The sequence below is a fragment of the Anomalospiza imberbis genome, chromosome 19 (assembly GCF_031753505.1).
Source record: "Anomalospiza imberbis isolate Cuckoo-Finch-1a 21T00152 chromosome 19, ASM3175350v1, whole genome shotgun sequence".
Taxonomy (NCBI): domain Eukaryota; kingdom Metazoa; phylum Chordata; class Aves; order Passeriformes; family Viduidae; genus Anomalospiza; species Anomalospiza imberbis.
The window spans coordinates 286,605-304,071 of record NC_089699.1 but is presented as its reverse complement, the minus strand read 5'-3'; the positions used below and the strand labels follow the sequence as shown (position 1 = coordinate 304,071).

The following is a 17,467-nucleotide window of genomic DNA, read 5'->3' as shown; positions in this document are numbered from 1 at the left end:
AAAACAACAACAGTGTGAAATGACAGCACATGGCAAAGGCACCAGCACACCACAGCGCCGCATGAGAGCTTGGGGAGCAGAGTGCCCAGCACAAGGGGACACAACAGAAACTAGCAAGGTCAAGAATAAGTCACTTTTGGTACAATTGCAAAAAGATATCAAACAGGACTTGCCTCTTTTTTTGTCTTTTTCTAAGTTTTATAAATAAAGTCTGATAACTCTTTATAAAAACTAACCTCAGAGCCACAAACAGTTTGCGGGAGGTTCATGAGAAACTTTAAAATTATTTATTTATTAACTTTTAACTAGCAAAGTCTCTGAGAATATTTCCCCACTCATATGGTCAAATATTCTCGCCTTCTCAGGTAAAAAAGCTGACTATAAATACGCTCTCTCTTCTGTCCAATTTTAAACTTAGATAATTTAATAATTCTTAAAATGATGTTTCTCTCTTTAAATAAAGGGCTATTTAACCACATAAACTGGTTGTGTAAACCATCACACTAGAGACACTTGATACCCTCAAAACACGGGAACAACTAGTGATTTTGGTCTTGTTCAGTGCAACACATTAGGCACAAAACCGGCCTGCAGTCAACACAGTACCGCTGCTCCCTTCTCCCCTCTGGGGTGCGGGCCCTGCGGGGCCGCAGGACCGCATCGGCAGGACACAGCAGCGTCGTCCTTCCACACTGCCAGTTTACACAGCTAACGCCATGGACGTCTGAGGGAAACCCACGGTTAGGGCACAGAGGCACACCTAGGAAGGAATAAAACCTATGACACAGAACACCCCAACTGTAACTACAGGTACCAAAGGAGACAAAAGCAGCAGGTTCAGGCGCTGAGATGCACCACCTGGAAGAGTCATGAAATAAAGCCTTTGGAAGTGACCAAAAATTAGGGTTCCCAGCCCCCAGGAAGAAAGCTTTCCTCGGGCCACTCCTCCACCTCCACCCTTCTCTCAGCCACGCTGCACAGATTTTCTTTGGGTAGAAAACCAAAATCTCACAGTCTGTCCCCCAGGGCACCCGAGGGCTACAGACTGCTGGGTGGGAAGCTCTGTCTGCACAGGACAAGGGATGCATCACCACTGCTCATACCAATCTGGACACAACAAATTAAACTGGAGCGATCAGCAGGCCAGTCCTGGGCCAAGTCAAAGGAACCCGGACCCATGTGGGGAGGGCTTGTGCTTTGGGGATTCCAGGCTGGTTTTGTGCCTAACTGCCCTGCACAGACAAGCTCAGGCAACGCTTGCTTCACTAAGACCGGGCGTCCGTTTTGGATTTCACTATTGTGATGACACTAGTAGTAGCAACCTTGCCAGGGACAAGGGGCCCCATACTGGAAGTGAGAGGCCCCCGTGCAGGGGTCACGGGGCTCCGGGCCACGGTTCTGGCGAAGTTCTGGAGAGCCTCATATTTGGAGCGGAGAGCATCAAGTTCCATTTTCATGCTGGCGTTCTCTGAGGCCAGCTTCTCTACTTCTTGCTGCAGCTCTGCCTTCTGCTTCTCCAGTTCCTCCTTCTGGGTAACGCGCTTCACCCTGCAGCTGGCCGCGTAACCCCGGTTCTTCAGCGTGCGCCGACGCTGCTTCAGCTGGATGATCTCCTCCTTCGACAGGCCCCGCAGATGCTGGTTCAGCTCCCGCACAGACATGGTCACCAGCTCCTCATCTGTCAAGCTGGTCCCATTCTCGCCTGGCTCCCTCTTCACCTGGGAGAGAAGGCAGCACACACTTGTGAAACCTGAGGTGGATGCCTACACACATCCCTGCACCCCTTTCCTCCACCCCCCACTTTACCTTCAAGGCCTTGTTTCCTTTGTTGGGGGTCGTCATAACACGACAGCCTTGTCAGCTGGGTTCTGGAAGGGAAGGAAGGTCAAATTAGCACCTGGGACACAGCAGAGCCCACAGCATTCCTCTGGCAGGGTCCAGCAGCAACGTCCTGTGGTGCTTCACATCCTGGCCCCTGCCATGGAAGACAATCAACAAGCAGCCAGCTGAGCTGGACTCACAATGAGCTGAAACTGCTGCCCTTCCACACCTCTACTCCCATGGAGACTTTGTGGCAATGCTGTTTTTTGTTTATGGTGGGGGAAATTAAAGAACTAGAAGGAGTCAGAATACCTGGAAGCCACATTTTTAAAAATAGCCTTGCAAGCAGCAGGCAGGGTCCAGAGCACGGCTGCTCCAGGCCAGTCATGCTGACTCAGCAGGCTGGCACTCTGCACCACTCACTCCCAGCCTCATCCTTATCACTCCCAAGCACAGCAGCTTACCTGAACACGCCCTTCCAACAGGTGCCCAAGCACAGCCCAGGAGCTCCCCAGTCCTACCAGACTCCAGATGCTCCCAAGGATCGTTCAATAAGACATAACCCTGAGCAAGGGGTACGGGGCAAACCTTGGACACACTGGAATTCCATCACAAATTTGGGCTGATGGCCTCAGCAGCCTCCACCTCTCCCAATCATGCAAAACTGACCCCAGTTGTAGGTCTTTTCTATGAGAAAGTACTCGTTAATCCCTGGCATGCCAGGGCCCAGAAACACCTTCTTCCTCCTTATCTTAAGAGCCAAGGTGTGCTCACAAGAAAACAAAGATTAAACGTGCCAAAAATCAGAGTGGACTCCTTCCTTGCCATGGAGGACAAGACTTCAGAACTGGTAAGAGCAATTCCCAGGCCTGCCTTACAGAGACTTATACCCAGGCTCCTGCTTCTTTCCCCACATACCTCCTCCCCTCAGGCTTTTCAGTTCAGACTGCTACTACGCTGCCCAAGGAATTGATCCACACAGGTTATACCTGACAGACATGGCTGTGCCTCAAACAGCCCAAAGTGCACTCCCCACTCAGCCCTGGCCAGGATTCCCATGCAGCCTACAGCTGCCTCTGCCCCTTTCATCTCGCAGGTGTCAAACAACAATTTTGTTTGCCCCTGCCTTACTCCCAGCAGGACTGATGTTCAGTTACAGACCAGAACCAAATGCACACATCAGCAAATATGACTTAGTGCTCTTTCAGCAGCTGTGGCACAGGCTCCCTACAGTGCATCTACGACCTACGTGAGGTGAGCAGGACTAGCAGTCCCCAGAACACCAGCAGAGATATTCCTGAAGCCTGCAGCCTGCCAGGAGCCAGGCTATTTATAAATACCTAGAGGACAATGCTCCTTCCAACAAGATGTCTGCTACACCCAACCACACTGGCATGGGCACGGTCATTTGCTGCTCAAGGAAGGCAGCTGCAGTGAGGCAGGACAGGCAGCATACAAGCAACTGCTGCACAAAATAAATTCTTCCCTCCTTCCCAGACTGCTGTTTATTCCTTCTTTCCTACCTGGTAAACAACATGTCTGCTGGGAAAAGGGGAGAGGAAAGGGAATAGCTGGAGAGACCAATGTGCATGCCCCTGCAGCACTGCCGTGCCCCATCCTCTTGCAAGTGGAAGGAGTCAAGGGCAGGTACGGTCAGTGGGACCACAGGAATTTGCTCACCCTGTGGCACTAAAGAATTTAGAGCTGCCTGGCAAGCACACAGGCTGCCTTCATTACAGCAGACCCAAAATGGAACAAACAGGGCACGCACCTGCTGCATCAGGCAGGGCACTGGTAAGAGTGCTCCTCAGCAGGCTGGGGAATGGCTGGTGCTGGCAGATCTAGACACAACAGAGACAGCTACTCCTTCCTGCCTCTGCACACTCTAGCACAACACCCTCTCAGGCAGGAGCCTCTCACAACAGCCATCAGAGCTGCAACAGGATTGTCCCCAAAAACCCGGTGATCCCACCTCTCCAAGGTGCAGCAACACGTAAGGCAGTCAGGAGAATGGAAAGAACAACCCAAAGAGTTTCCTGGGTCCTGTTTTAACTGGGCTGTTTGGCAGCTCACAAAGAGGACACCCAGAGAACTGGTGACATAGCAGAGACCAAACTTCGCCTTACTCTCCAGACTGCTGATGGATCAGCTTTTGATCAGCTTCCTGAAGAAAGATCACACCGAAAAGTGCCAAGCACTACGGCTGCAATGAAGAAACTGCAGCCTCGACACATTTCCCCAGAGCTCAAAAGGCCTGAACTCAGCACAAGCACAGCCAATTCTCCCCTCAGCTCAGCGGCAGCACACAGGAACTGACAGCACCACGCATGATCCACCACAGGCCCTTCTCCACGCTCCTGATGCAGAGCCCTGCCACGAGCCCCGTGTAAACACGGTGACATCACCTGCTCCAGCATGGGCTGCGCTCCCGCACGGTCTCCACGGCTCTGGCAGGCACAGGAGTGTGGCTTGTCAGCAGCAATGGGGCAAACTGCACAGAAACACTCTCTCCCAGTGTGAATTTCATACTCTGTTTATTTGCTTGCTGGCAAATTGGCTCACACAGTCTCATCCAATGACTCTCCAAATTACCTGTGTAGCCAAGACAGTGCCTCCTCTGTTCCCCACCCGGGGCGTCCCTGCTGAGGTCATCCAACTCTGAGCACTTCCACAGCAATTTTTTCCTCAAGGAATCTGCCCACCCAGCTGGCTTTAACTCTGCTCACGCTGCTAAAGCAAAGGGCCAGCTCTGAGAGACTCCCTCCCACCCTTGGCAGTGCCCTCCTCCGACCACACAGCTCACGTATCCCGGGCAGCCAGAGACGTGCCCAGCTCTGAGCAGCGTGACCGAGCCGTGCACAGCACAGGCGCACCCAGCCCCTCCGTGCCGGTCACACACTGCAGTCCCGCGGGAGCGGAAACCCACCCCACCGGGGGGACACGGCAGCGCCCAGCACCGGGCAGCCCCTACGGAACAGAACCTCCACCCGCACGGCTGCAGCCACCGAGGACAAGGTACCGACTGCAGGCAGCGGGGCTTGCTGCCTGCCTCGGCCCTGGGAACCGGGCGAGACGCCCCGACGGCTCCTCACCCTCCCGGCCCTCCCGTCCTCGGGAGAAGAATGACAGACCACGGCGAACAACCGCGGCGGGGGGCGGCCGCCCGGCGGGAGAGGGGGACCCGAGCCCCGCCGGGGGGCAGGTCGCATCCGTACCGGCGGAGCCCGAGCGCCCGAAGGTGCGGCGGGGCTGAGAGGAGCAGGCTCGGCCTGAGGGCAGCCGGTCTGCAACACGATCGGGGCATTCGGCAACCGCGGGAGGGAGGGGCCGGATGCGGCCGCGATGCCTGCGGGTGGACCCGGGAGGCGGCGGGCGGGGCCGGGCAGGCCCCGGGCCAGCGCCCCGCGCACCTGTTGCTCGGCCGCGGAGCGGGGCCCGTACACGCCGGGGCGGGGCGGGGCGGCGGCCGGGCGGCGCCGGGCAGGCGCGACCCCAAAGCCCCGCCGTGAGTCAGCGATGGCGGCCCCGTCGGGCACCCGCCGACCCCACAGCGGCTCCGGCCACCATCCCGGGGCCCGCCGTGCCCGCCCCGCCCCGGCCCGCCCCCGGGGACCGGCCCACCCCGCCCCGGCCGGTGCCAGGGCCGCGCCCGCCCTCGCTGCCGGTGGCGCTCACCTCCTGCCGGGGCCGCCGGGCCAGGCCAGGCCGGGCGGGGCGGGGAGGCCGCGCTGGGAGGGACCGGGACTCACAAGCCGCTGCCGCCGCCGCCGCTCACGGACCCGTCACGTGATATTTGGGTCACGTGGCTCCATTCATGAAGCGCCCGGCGCAACCGCCCCGGGCCTTAAGGGGGCCGCGCTCCCCGGGGGTACCGGGGCAGCGCGGCCCGACCGGCCCGGCCCGGCCCGGCGGCCGCTCCGCGCGGTGCCGGCGCCTCCCGCCGCCGCGGTCGAGTTCCCCTCGCGGGGCGAGCGCTCCACCAAAGGACTGGGTCGGCCGCGGATCAGCTCCCGCCACTTCTGGCAGCAGCCGCCGGCCTCCTGCGGTCCCCCCGTGGCACATCGCGCGTTTCAAAGCGCGCAGTCCCCGCCCGCACCGGTGGGGCCCTTAGCACCGGCGGCTCCGCGCTCCCTTTGAGCTGCCCCGCGGTCCCTCGGAGCCGCCGGCTCCGTGCGCGGCGAGCCCTGCCTGCAGCCGTAGGGCCGGGACCGCCGCTCTGCTCCCAGACGCTGCTTTCCCGGTCACGCCGGGCTCGCTCCAGGTCTGTTCCCGGCCCTCTTGCTACGGCTTCGGGTCCATGACACTCACACTGGTGCCTGCTATTTGCTGCCATGCTGCAGGCAAAGCAGGGAGGACAAGATGAGCGTACCAGAGAAGGGCGAGGGGCAAGTGGAAGGTGCAGCAATGAAAGGGGGCACACGGGTTAAGGAGAAGCTACCCCGAAGGAGCAGCAGGGGCTTGGCTGGGCCCGCATCCAGCAGCAGCACCGCTGCTCTGTGCACAGGGGATGTGACCGCGTGCCTTGCAGGGCTCTTGTAGCCCCTGCTGGGCTGGGTTTCCACCTGCTCTGGTGGCCAGCTCAGTTACAGGTCTATAATGATCTAGAAGTTCATCTATAGCTCTGCGTCTCTGGGAGCACCCAGGGGCACCCCCTTCATCTCCCGACAGAGGGGCTCCAGCTCAGGCATCCATTCATTCTGCATCCCACTTTTTCAGCCAAGCGGGAACTCTTTCCACAACACTTCTTCGCTTTTTGCATCAGGCAGTACTTCATCCATTTGACTTCCAGCTTGGCCTGTCTGCACAGGCATTACAGATCCTGAGCAGGAAAGGGAGGAACATATGACACCCAAGAACTCCTGACCTAGTGGCCACTGCCAGTGGCAAGGGATACCCCCAGTCAAAACAGTTGGGATTAGCCACAGCTCTCATCAGAGACACAGTTTTTTATATCAAGAGGGAAGAGGAGTAACCATCTGTCACACCTATAGGGTCATACCTTGCTGGCAGCCTAACACTAAAAATACTTTACCATCACCAGCACCTCAGAGACAGCAGGAAATGTAAAAACTCACTACCCCTACACCTGCCAAACCACCCAAGCAAGGCCGGCAGTAAAGGAGGGGCAGTGAGAGGTCACAGCTCCCCAAACCAGACTGAGCAGAGATAAGGGGCAGCTGCTGGAGAGAAAAGGAGCACGGTCCGATGTCCACGTCTCCCTGAGGGGGGGGAGATCAGGCAGAGGCACTTGGTCTGTTCCAAGAGGTGATTCTGGGCCCAGCCCCTGATGCACCACGCAGCACGGAGTTTGTGTGGCAGCGTCTGCTCCAGCTAGTAATGGCAGTGACAGGACATAAGCTCTGACAGCACATGCAAGATGGGGCCAGAGAGAATTAAACCTTTGAAACCAAAAGTTCTGAAACATCTTTTAAAAAATCCTGTTAAAAAATTTCTGCATGGGACACCACAAACACTGCTTGAGTCCTGGAAGTACCCAAGGCTTCTGGACAAATGATTTCCTTGACAAAGCTCTGATGAGAGCATGACCCCCGTCCAAGAAAATACCAGTGCCAGGGACAGCTCACCAACCCCACTACAGGTTAAAGGCCCTCTGCTACAGCTGCTGCAAGCCACAGGCCTGCTACAGGGGACACCAACGTGCTGAGTGAGCGTTTTTCCTTGGACAAAAGAGAACACAGAGAACACTAATGGCTGTGGCTTAGGAATGGTGTTCCCTGTACTAGCGTTCCCACTGAAATACTCAAAACCACATGCCGCTCACTCACTGCCCTCTTGTCCCTCTCCCTCTGTGGAGGGCTGGAGAGGAGAACTGGAGGCACGTAAAACATAAAGATCACGGTTTGCTACAAGAACAATTTACTGGAAGCAGTAATGAGATAAGAAAACAAATAATAACAACAACAATATTAAGAAGTGTAGAAGAGAGGTGAAGGAGTCACACGCGGTTGCTCACCACGCATAACATGATGTTACTCCCACCGCTCGCTTCATGCAACCAGCCAGGAGGGACCCCTCCTCCCTCCCCACCCCTCTTCAGCCCCTCTCCCCTGTTGCAAACCCCCACCCTCCCCTTTGCCCATGTGTATGATGCACAGAATAACCAGGATCCTGGTCACGCCATTCCTGGCTACTGCAAAAATTAACCCTGTCCTGGCTGCAACCAGCACGTTGACATTCAGCACTGCCAGAATACAGCAGTCTGGTCAGTTCTTCTTGCTCTTGCTGGTGAACAGACTGACTTTGCTAGCAGATGCCACAGACAGAGAAGGAGACTCCAGCTTCACCTTGTCCAGCAGCGTTTTCTTTATGGCTGCCGGGGAAATCTTCTCTTGGTCTGCCAAATGCTGCAGCTCCCTACAATGGGGTAGTGGGAGAGGAAGACATAGAAAAAATAAGATGGGGAGGGTGGGGGGGGCAAGTCTTGCAAGCTCTTTAGGACTTCCCAGTTGCCCACCTTGTCCGGATACAGGAAGCCTCCACAGCATTGATGAGGAGTGAGCGAAAGCCACCACTCTCCAGGAAGTGTAGGGCATGGATAGTGGCTCCCCCAGGCGAGCAGACATTGTCCTTCAGCTGACCCGGATGCTGCTCAGATTCTAACAGCATTTTGGCAGCACCCTGTAGCAAGGAAAACACCTGCCAGAGTTCTGACGGAGGAAGCCACTGTCATACACTCCTGTTCTCCACTGCACAGAGCAGCACCAACACTCACAACAGGCAAACCTGGGCTCCTGCACGCTGCCAAAACATTTTTCAGAGCTGATGAGGCCTGCAAAGGAGCAGAATTTCCCAGGCCCCAGCTCCCACACCACCAGCAGCAGATTGCTGCAGACACTTCCTATAGCCCCTCACCAGGAACCTGTGTGCATTCAAACCAAACACATTCTTTAAAGCAGATTCTGTGAGAGGACTGAGATCATTTCAAACTGTGATGTGCAGATTCCTCTGCAAAGAGCAGGCACAGACTCAGATTTGTTATGCAGGAGGTAATACTGACCAGCAGAGCCTGTGCTCCCAGTCGAACTGCCAGCCTGCGGGGAAGGCCCATCTTTACTCCTCCGTCCGCAAGAGCATCCAGGGCAGTGAATGCCTGAGACCAGAGAGAGGAAGGTGACTGAACGACTGCTCCAGGACTGGTCTTAGGGAAGAGAGAATCCAGGCCTTCAGGACTATTCTGTGACTCCCATCACTCACGGACTTGACAAAAGCCTCCCACTTTCTGGCACAGATGCCATGCCAGGCTTCCTTCCCACTAGTTCCAGCTCAGGAGTGGGGGGGAATGGGAGAAATTCAGCTTCTGCATCATGCAAACTACAGGCCCAAGTTTTGCAACATGGACATGTGGACACTGCACACTGGCTATGGACTTCAGACTCATCTGACTCCTAAAAAAATTTTCCTGCTGTCCCAAACTGGACACCTGGAATACATGTCCCCTTGCAAATATGGGTGATGGGGGAAAAAAAAAGACAAGCTGAAGTTGCACAGACTTTGTGGCAGGCAAAGCCAACTGCTCTCCCTAAGACTGGCACTAGCTGAGGAAACAGCACATACATACGCAGGGCCACTGCCACTGAGCCCCGTTACAGCATCGATGAGGTCCTCTTCCACCTCGGTGCAGAAGCCCACGCTGGCCATCAGTTGTTCCAGAAGCTTCCCATCTTCCACATCCGCATGAGTTCCAGTAGCATAGACTGTAGCACCTTCCCGGACTATCACAGGGGTGTTGGTCATGCACCTGATCACTTTTGGTGTGGGGCAGAAGGCAGAGAGTTTCTTAGGGCAGAAAATCATTGAAGATAGAAAGTAAGAAAAAAAAGAAAGAAGGGAGAAAAATGAGCTTTAGTGCATATTTTTCATCAATGGGCTGTCCAAGAAAGGACCCCCCAGGGGCAAGAACAACACAAGCAGAAGGAAAAGAGAGACCTGTGTATCTCAACTGTCCTGCTTTGAGCCACAGCAGCCCATCCGTGAATGTGAAGACTTAGTACCAGCAAACCAGGAGCTGGGCAAAGACAGGTTGGAAACAGAATCCCAAAGGCCTCAATCCCACATCAACCCACAGATCTCCAAAACAGCTCCTGCAGACACTTAGATAAAATCTACAGAAACTCAGGGGAGATGACTCACTGCTGTTAAAAGAAACATGATCGGACAGCACCTCATGTGAGAGAAGAGCTGGATAAAACCTCTAATAGCATTTGCCGATGAAGACAGGCAAAGGTGACCAGAACCAAGTTTTTTGCTACTGCTTTTAGTCCTGAGTAGCACAAGTACCACAATCCGTCCATCGGCTCCTGGGGGTCAGAGGAGTGGAACCAGCTCGTGGCCGGTCCCCTCTCACCTTCTCGATGGAGCTGATGGTGACGCCGGCCGCGCAGGACACCACGATGTGCCGGGCCTCGATGTCGGGGCCCACCTCCTCCAGGATGAAGGGGATGATGGGTGGCTTTACGGCCAGGAAGAGGACATCGCTGCTCTTCACCGTGTCCTTGTTGCTGACCGTGAAGTTCACTCCCATTTTCTGCACGGGTGTGGGGAGAAACGGGACCGCTCAGGCTCGGGACGGCCCGGCCCGGGAGGGGAGCGCCGCCACCCGGTCCCCGCTACCCGGCCGCACTCACCCGCAGCCCGCCAACGGTAGGCAGGTCAGTGTCCGGGGAGCTCGCCGTGATCTTGTGCGCAGCCAGGACCCCTGCGAAAGACCCCGCGCGTCAGCCCCGGGATGGGCACCGCCCGCCCCGTGCCCACCTGCCCCCATGGAGCCCCCGGCCAGGGCGAAGGCGCGCTGTCCCGCGCGCACCTGCCGCGGTGAAGCCGCGGGCCAGGGCGAAGGCGAGCTGCCCCGCGCCGATGAAGCCCACGCTCATTGCCGGCCCCGCCGCTCCCGGCCCCGCCGCTCGCGCACCGCGCCGCCGCACACGTGGCCGCGCGCGCAAGGAGGCGAGGCCGCGCGGCGAGACGCGGTCGCGCAGCCAATCGGCGCGCAGCGGGGCGGGGCAGCGCCGGCGCTCCGCCACTCAGCGGGCGGGGGCGGGGCCGGCGGCGCGGCGCTCGCCAGCGATTGGGGCAAGCGGCGGCCGGTGTTGCATCATGCACCGCCCGCGGGCCCCCGCCGCGCCGCCAGGCGGCGCCCTGCTCCCGCCCGGCCCCGCCGCCGCTCCCGGGGCCCGGCCGCGCCCCTCCCGGCCGGCGGCCCCGGCCACCGGGGCGCCTCCGACACAGCCCGGCGGCCCCGGGCTGTGGAGAGGCCAGCCCGCCGTGAAGGGTTCCTCTGAAACCCGGGCGGCAGGCAGTGATTTTTTTCCCTAAGTATCATCTTACCTCACTGGTTTTATTTTTTTTTTTTCTTGTTTCTTTATTGACAGAAATAAATCTCAGTGTTTTTTTCTTTGATAAATGTTCCTAACCGCTGATCTTTTGTGGATACTGAAGCCTGGGCTTCCAAAAAAGAAGGGAAAAAGCCAAACCAAACCCATTAACAATTCAGATTTTAATCTATCCATGCTGGAATCCTCTGGGTGCTGTCCAGATTGGCTGCAGGCACAAGTCCATAATTAATGAACACACATAAATCCTAACATTACCAAAAGTTTACCAAATCCTAACAGTTTACCAAAAGAGATTGGGAATAGTTGGTGACTGGGGCAACCTGGTTCATAGGGAGCTACTTGATCATCATCTATTAATTAAGGGGGGAGATACACTCTGGAAATGAAGGGGGTTCGGTGAACTGAATCATGACAGAGCGGGTTGGTAAATCCTGATGAGTAGATATCAGATGTTCTCTGCTCTGGATTGGGCAATCTCATACTTTCCAATGGATGGGGAATGTTTTAACCACTGAAGCATGAGGTTTTGACTTTTTTTTTTTCCTCCTAAAAGAGAGGATTGTTGTCCACACAATCTTTTTTTTGCCATTTTGACCATGTTCACATTTTTTGCTCAGCCTTTGGCTGGCAGATGAGAAAGCTAAATCTGAACACACTGTTCTTGGCAATGACTTGTGTTTCCACTCCTCCAGTCAGTGGGATCATGATTTCCATGTTAAATTCTCTTTCCCATTATTGTGAAGACACTCAATTTTGCCCTCATTGTCTCCCTAGTACCCGTTTCTCTCTGGCCCTTTGACCCTGGCTCAGTGTAATTTCCATCATGGCATTGTCAGATTTTACCATGTTTCTGTTCTTGCTCCAGCTTGGTGCAAAATCTTCCCAGCAGGAAGCCTGGCTCAGTCACATGCTATCAGCCAAGGAGCCTTCCAGCAGCTGTTGCTGCCTGAGCGACTGGTAGTGTCCTCCCTGGGGACAAGCACCCCTTGCCTGGGGGCTCCTGCAGACCCCCAGCCCCCCCAGCCTCCCAGAGCCACCCCAGAGCCTGCAGGATGGGGCTTTCCTCAAGCAATGCTCCTGGGCTTGCTGGGTTGAATTTTATAACAAAAGCCATGGTCCTTCACAGGCACCTGTTTGGTTTTTAGTGATCTGAAATAACAAAAAAAAAAAAAAAAAAAAAAAAAAAAAAAAAAAGTAATTTTCAAGTGTTACACAACTTAATTTGTCCGTATTGATGGGTTTAACAGGAATACATCATAAATGCTCAAGGTCCCTTTGTATGCAGTGGCTCTTGTAAATTGACTCCTCCAATACAACTGGATTTCCTTTCCCAAGTTAGCATTTTGTTCTTGTACAACCCATAATTTGTTTGGGTGGCAAGAAATAAAGCTCGTGGTTTATATCTATAGCAGATAGCCCCAGGTCTTGCCCTGCCAGCCTCCTCTTGGACCACACCTTCCAGATTTCCTGCCCTTCACTGGGGCTCACAGGAGAGAAAACCCCCTTGGAAGGCTGTTCCTCTGTGCTGGATCCTGATTCTTGTCCCATTTCCTGGCTAATGCTCCCCACTGCTAAGGGCTGGTCCTTGCTCAGAATTATTCAATATCATTTGTCCCAGCAAATTTCCCTTTGCTTGTCAAACCCCACACAAAGCACTGATGAAAAGTAAGTTTGCTTCCTTATTCCTGAGGCATTCTGCTGCAAAGAATCCGCTCAGAGGTCTCGCTGTGTTGTGTCTGTTCTTTTTCAGGTCTGTGTTCAGCCTTTGTACACCGAAATAAAGTGAGCTCCGCCTTCCTGCAGAAAGGGCCGTGTCTACTGCAATGAAAGTGTGGAGAGGAGGATGACAGCACACAGATCTCGGGAGATGTAAGCGTACATCTGCCATTCAGCTTTATTTTGTTTTGGTTAAAAAATAAATCTTGCTTCTGACAGGCAGCTACTGGATATTTTAATCAAAGCACTCAACTCTGCATGTGCTGCACAAGTACTTGGACATTCTGGCTTTTCCCTGGAACAAATGAAGATTCCTATGGGGCCTGAAATCTGAGCTGAGAAGTGTGGAACTTTAAAGTGGGTGTTTTGTTAGGGGTGGGTGTGAGAAATTCAGGTCCTCGGTGATGCAGAGTGCTCAGGAATCCTGCTCCTGAGCTGCTTCAGGGTACCGTGCACAAGTTCTGCCGTGTCCCGTCCTGCCCGTGCCCCCTCCCTGCCCGCTCTGGTCTCTTGTGCAGCACTGTGAGATCAATTAGTCTCTGCCTCCCCTTTCCCATGCCACCAGAATTTATCTTCAAGCCTCCAGAAAAAAACCCCTTGAGGCCAGTGTAAAGAAATGGTGGCCCATGAATCCAGACAGAGCACATGCCAAGGTATTTTCTACACTGCTCGAGTGAGGGTGGCAGGTTACACACAGTCACTTTGCTGGTTGGCTCTGCTCTGCAACCTGACTCTCAGCAGTAGAGCCCCGACTTTACAAATTTTCATTTCTGTAGTGACTCAGTGTTTGTTAAAGAGGAGTATTAAATTAAATAGGCCTCCTCCAGGGTGTGCACTTGAGGATATTCCTTTTCTGTGCTAGACAGCAAAGGAGAGGAAGGGAAAAGACTGGCAACCTTCAAAATACTGTTATGGCTGTGATGCTCTTCTCAGAAACTCCCAGACTGGAACTGCCCACACTTGCAGGCATTCCATGTCTCACAACACAGTCCAAAATAACCCAAACTCTGAGGGATTGATTTTCATCTCCTGAACTGGGGTTCCTTCATGCAGCTTTTAACTTTTCCACTTCCTGAGTAGTCATTTGGTTCCTGCTAAGCACTGGTTAACAGTTTCAAAATCCTTGATGTCTTTCCTAATGTTTGGCTCAGCAAACTGGTAGCCTGCAGCCTCACTGCTGTGGCTACCAGCATTCCTGCTGTCTGCAGATGCACGTGGAGCTGTGCCATTCCTTCATGCTGGCACTGGGCAGGTGAGGCAGAGCCATGGGGGAGTTGGGCTGTGCTCTGCAGCCCACCTGCTCCAGGTCATTAGTTCCTTAGTGTAGTCAGTCCTCACCTTGAAGTTTGGCTGATGGTGGTGTGTGCAAGCCTGCCCAGCACCTCTCTGCCCCTCGCCCGGTCCCTCTGCAGTTCGCAGCACTGAGCTGCCTCCACAGAGGCCGACCCACGACTCAGATGTGCGAGACAAAGCGGATGCGCTGGGAGTACGCCAGGTCCAAGACATAGAGCAGCAGGTTGACATAGGTGAAGATGGCAATCACCAGCTGGCTGTCCCAGGGGCACTTGCCCTTGGCACAGAGGCCAGGGCGTCGTGGGGAGCCGTACTTGCTGTCAAAGCAGAACACTGGCCAGATGACCGCAGCACTCGCGTAGAGCAGCACAGCCCCAAAGGTGTAGATGACCACAGAACGCTCAAAAGGGAACCACAGCAAGGCAGTCTTACCTGTGACACTGAAGGCCACTACCACCACTGTCACCACAAAGCAAAAGCTGTAGACAGCCACACACCACTGCGTCGCCACATATTTACCATACTGGCTGTCATTCACCAGTGCCCCAAAGATGATGCAGGCCACAAAGGCCTGAACGATTTTCAAGAGCCCAGAGATGGTGGCCATGTAGTTGGTGACTTGTCCTGGTTTTGCCCTGGTTAAGAACACCTCAGCGGCGTAGGTGATGAACAGAAGGCCCGCAAAGACGCTGGCTGCGATGCGGAAATCCCTCACCTTGCAGCTGATGGGGTAACAGCCCACCTGGACGAAGTAGAGCGGGTAGATCACTGCAGCCGTGATAGACATGAGCGTGGCAAGCATGGCAAAAGCAGCCGTGAAGTTTCCCCAGGAGAGGCTCAGGCAGCTGTGCAGGTGTGTGAACTCACAGGCGATGATGAACACAGTGATGGCAAAGCAGAAGGTCCAAACAAACATGCAGAAGGTGCCGTAGGCGGCACTGAACCCCCCTTGGTGGGCAACCAGGCTGAATGTGGTACACCCGAAGGTCATCTGCAGCAGTCGAGCTATTCCTACTGGGGAAGTCACTGCAGCTGTGTTCAGATAAGGCCCCCCCGTGCTCTCCATTATCCTTCCAGTCCAGCAGACAATGCACTCAAAGCCTCCTCAAACGTCTTTTCTGGCTCTTGCACCTTTGCCCTGAGTCACACCTGGTCCCGACTCGGTGGAGTGGCAGCTCAAATCCTGCTGGTCTCTGCTGGCATCAGTGGGAGCCGCCTCTGACGCTGCATCTCTGGCAGCTCTCTGCACAGACCTGCGGCTGCAGGGAGGTGACTGGCTGGCTCTGCCCACTGGCTGTAAGCTCAGGGTGCTGCCGCTCACTCTCTGCTTCCTCAGGTCTGAAACCTGCCCCTGTGCTGTCCTTTGGCTTTCTCCTTTCCCACAGGATGGTACTTTTCCCTGGAGGCTGACATTTATTCCATTTCAGCTTCGCAGCTGTAGCTTTCTGCTGCACCGTTCACAGGAACCTGGAGTATAAATAGGGGCTTTATTAATAGTTCTGGAATGAGTCCTGCCCCCACTCAGCTGTTGGGAGCGGGTGTTATTTAACACTGAAGCTGCGAGCTCCATCAAAGGCTCTTGATTATCCTTCTGCTGTTCTTCTAGAAACTCTGGGGTCACTGGAATGCTGCCGTTCTCCACACACCCCCGGCGCTGAGGGGAGGTGTCTGGCTGTGGCAGGGGGCTGTGATCCTGCCGTGCTGCAGGAACAAGAGCTCAGTCCTGCAGACACAAGATCCCCTGAGTGGGGGCTCAAGCCCAAAGGCAGCACAAGCCCTATAAAAGAAGGGATTTAGGCCAGAGGCTGAATAAAAGCTGACTCACTTTGCTGCAGTTGATCTGGAGTAGGGATACATTTACCTGCTGTGCTTTGTGTGACAGCTTGTGGCTGTGAAGGCTGGCAGCACTCATCCTCAACATTTCCTTAAACTCTTTCCTGGGTCTCTTTTACTTTATGTGGAAATCAGTTCTTCTTGTATCACTAAATGGAGTAACTGAATACAACTGTTTTAAAAAAAAATGCTTTGATATTCTTAGCACTGTTTTGGAACACAGATTTCAATAAATAGTGTCAATCTCTCCCTCCTGTGAGATCAAAGCTTTCACCGTGAGCCATTCCTGGTATACAGTGCCTCCCGGACTTCATCTCCACCCAGAAGTCTCTTAATAATATCTCTAAAAGCCCCAAACAAAATTTCTGATGTAATTTCAGAATTGGAATGGGTGAATGTTTTCACCACAACATAGCAGAAAAATTCCTCCCTTACCCCACAGCAGCATTGCTGACTCCTCACCTGCAGCACTCATCCCAGTATGGAAGCAGGAAAACTTAACTGCTGGAATGGCTCACATGAGAACAGGACATCTTTTTGGCTGTAATGATAAAATGTGCCTACCTTCAGCTTTGTCACCATCATGCAACCTCAGTATCTCTTTCATTCATCTCAAGTCCCTTCCATTTTACTTTGAAAGGCCTCTGGTGCTAAAAGTACAAAAGCCTGCATTCATTTGGGGTGGAAGTTGCCCAATTAACATCACAATAACCAGGAAATGCAGCAGGAGAGCCGAGGAACTTCAGAAGAGGTTCTCATCCCGAAATCTTGCCCTACCTGACTCTCTGTTAATCCTTCACCTCTAGCAGTCTTCCAGGCCTCTTTGGCAGTGGGTCACTTTCTGCACTGTGGCACTTCCAGGTGCATCACTCCCCATCTGCCCGGGCCGGCAGAAGGCACAGGGACACTCCATGTCATGGCCCTGGGGACACATCGCCCCAGCAGTGACACTCGAGGCACAGCTGGCCCTGCTTTCCCGAGGGAAGTGGTGCCCCTCTGGAGAGCCCTCAGCACCAGAGGCGGTGCTGCCAGAGGGCAAAGTCCCCGAAATCAGAAATCACACTGGTGGAGCAGTGCACCAGACAGACCACGGCCACTTTTCCCTCAGAAATAAAGAACCTTATCTAGTCAAAAGATCCCAGAATACAAACACATGGCACTGAATTCTTCCAGTCTTGCCCTTTTGTCACTGGCTTCTGCACAGCAAAAAACAAATGAAAAATGTAATCAGGACAATTCTACTTTTATACCCAAGTCATTAAAATATAAAGGATATCAGTAATCTCCAAACTGATCATAGACAAACTCCACTGATGTTTTCCTGCTTTTCAGTTTCACTGGGAGCACCAACAATTTTCGCTTTAGTTTTTCTTTATCTTCAATCTGTGCTAATCCCATCATAAATAGCAGGACAGCTGATTGTGGTGATCTGTGTGTGGTCCTGCCAGACT

General features: G+C 54.2%; 3 protein-coding genes across 7 annotated transcripts; all 3 read right to left on the bottom strand.

Moving 5' to 3' along the window:
* Nucleotides 1-264: 264 nt before the first annotated feature.
* Nucleotides 265-5,626, bottom strand: MAFG (MAF bZIP transcription factor G). Of its 3 annotated transcripts, none has more exons than XM_068209820.1 (3): nt 5,497-5,626; nt 1,807-1,868; nt 265-1,718 (listed from the first exon to the last, which is right to left on the bottom strand). In XM_068209820.1, exons 2-3 carry the CDS (start codon nt 1,840-1,842, stop codon nt 1,266-1,268), a joined length of 489 nt encoding a protein of 162 aa, XP_068065921.1. In that variant the 5' UTR covers nt 1,843-1,868; nt 5,497-5,626; the 3' UTR covers nt 265-1,265. The 3 variants fall into 3 exon arrangements, with proteins under 3 accessions (XP_068065921.1, XP_068065922.1, XP_068065923.1); XM_068209821.1 differs by lacking the exon at nt 5,497-5,626 and adding an exon at nt 5,037-5,144; XM_068209822.1 differs by lacking the exon at nt 5,497-5,626 and adding an exon at nt 2,523-4,228.
* A 2,053-nt stretch (nt 5,627-7,679) lies between these two features.
* PYCR1 (pyrroline-5-carboxylate reductase 1) lies at nt 7,680-10,783 on the bottom strand. 3 transcript variants are annotated; one of them, XM_068209819.1, is made up of 7 exons: nt 10,646-10,783; nt 10,467-10,537; nt 10,187-10,366; nt 9,397-9,618; nt 8,840-8,932; nt 8,297-8,460; nt 7,680-8,196 (listed from the first exon to the last, which is right to left on the bottom strand). In XM_068209819.1, the coding sequence occupies exons 1-7, from the start codon at nt 10,710-10,712 to the stop codon at nt 8,046-8,048; spliced, it is 948 nt and encodes a 315-aa protein (XP_068065920.1). In that variant the 5' UTR covers nt 10,713-10,783; the 3' UTR covers nt 7,680-8,045. The 3 variants fall into 3 exon arrangements, 2 of the variants coding, with proteins under 2 accessions (XP_068065920.1, XP_068065919.1); XM_068209818.1 differs by having other exon boundaries at nt 8,840-8,980; nt 10,646-10,781; XR_011005290.1 differs by lacking the exon at nt 7,680-8,196 and adding an exon at nt 8,566-8,701 and having other exon boundaries at nt 8,369-8,478; nt 10,646-10,782.
* A 3,540-nt stretch (nt 10,784-14,323) lies between these two features.
* MYADML2 (myeloid associated differentiation marker like 2) lies at nt 14,324-16,756 on the bottom strand. The gene is made up of 2 exons (XM_068209814.1): nt 16,581-16,756; nt 14,324-15,650 (listed from the first exon to the last, which is right to left on the bottom strand). The coding sequence occupies exon 2, from the start codon at nt 15,247-15,249 to the stop codon at nt 14,344-14,346; it is 906 nt and encodes a 301-aa protein (XP_068065915.1). The 5' UTR covers nt 15,250-15,650; nt 16,581-16,756; the 3' UTR covers nt 14,324-14,343.
* Nucleotides 16,757-17,467: the final 711 nt, after the last annotated feature.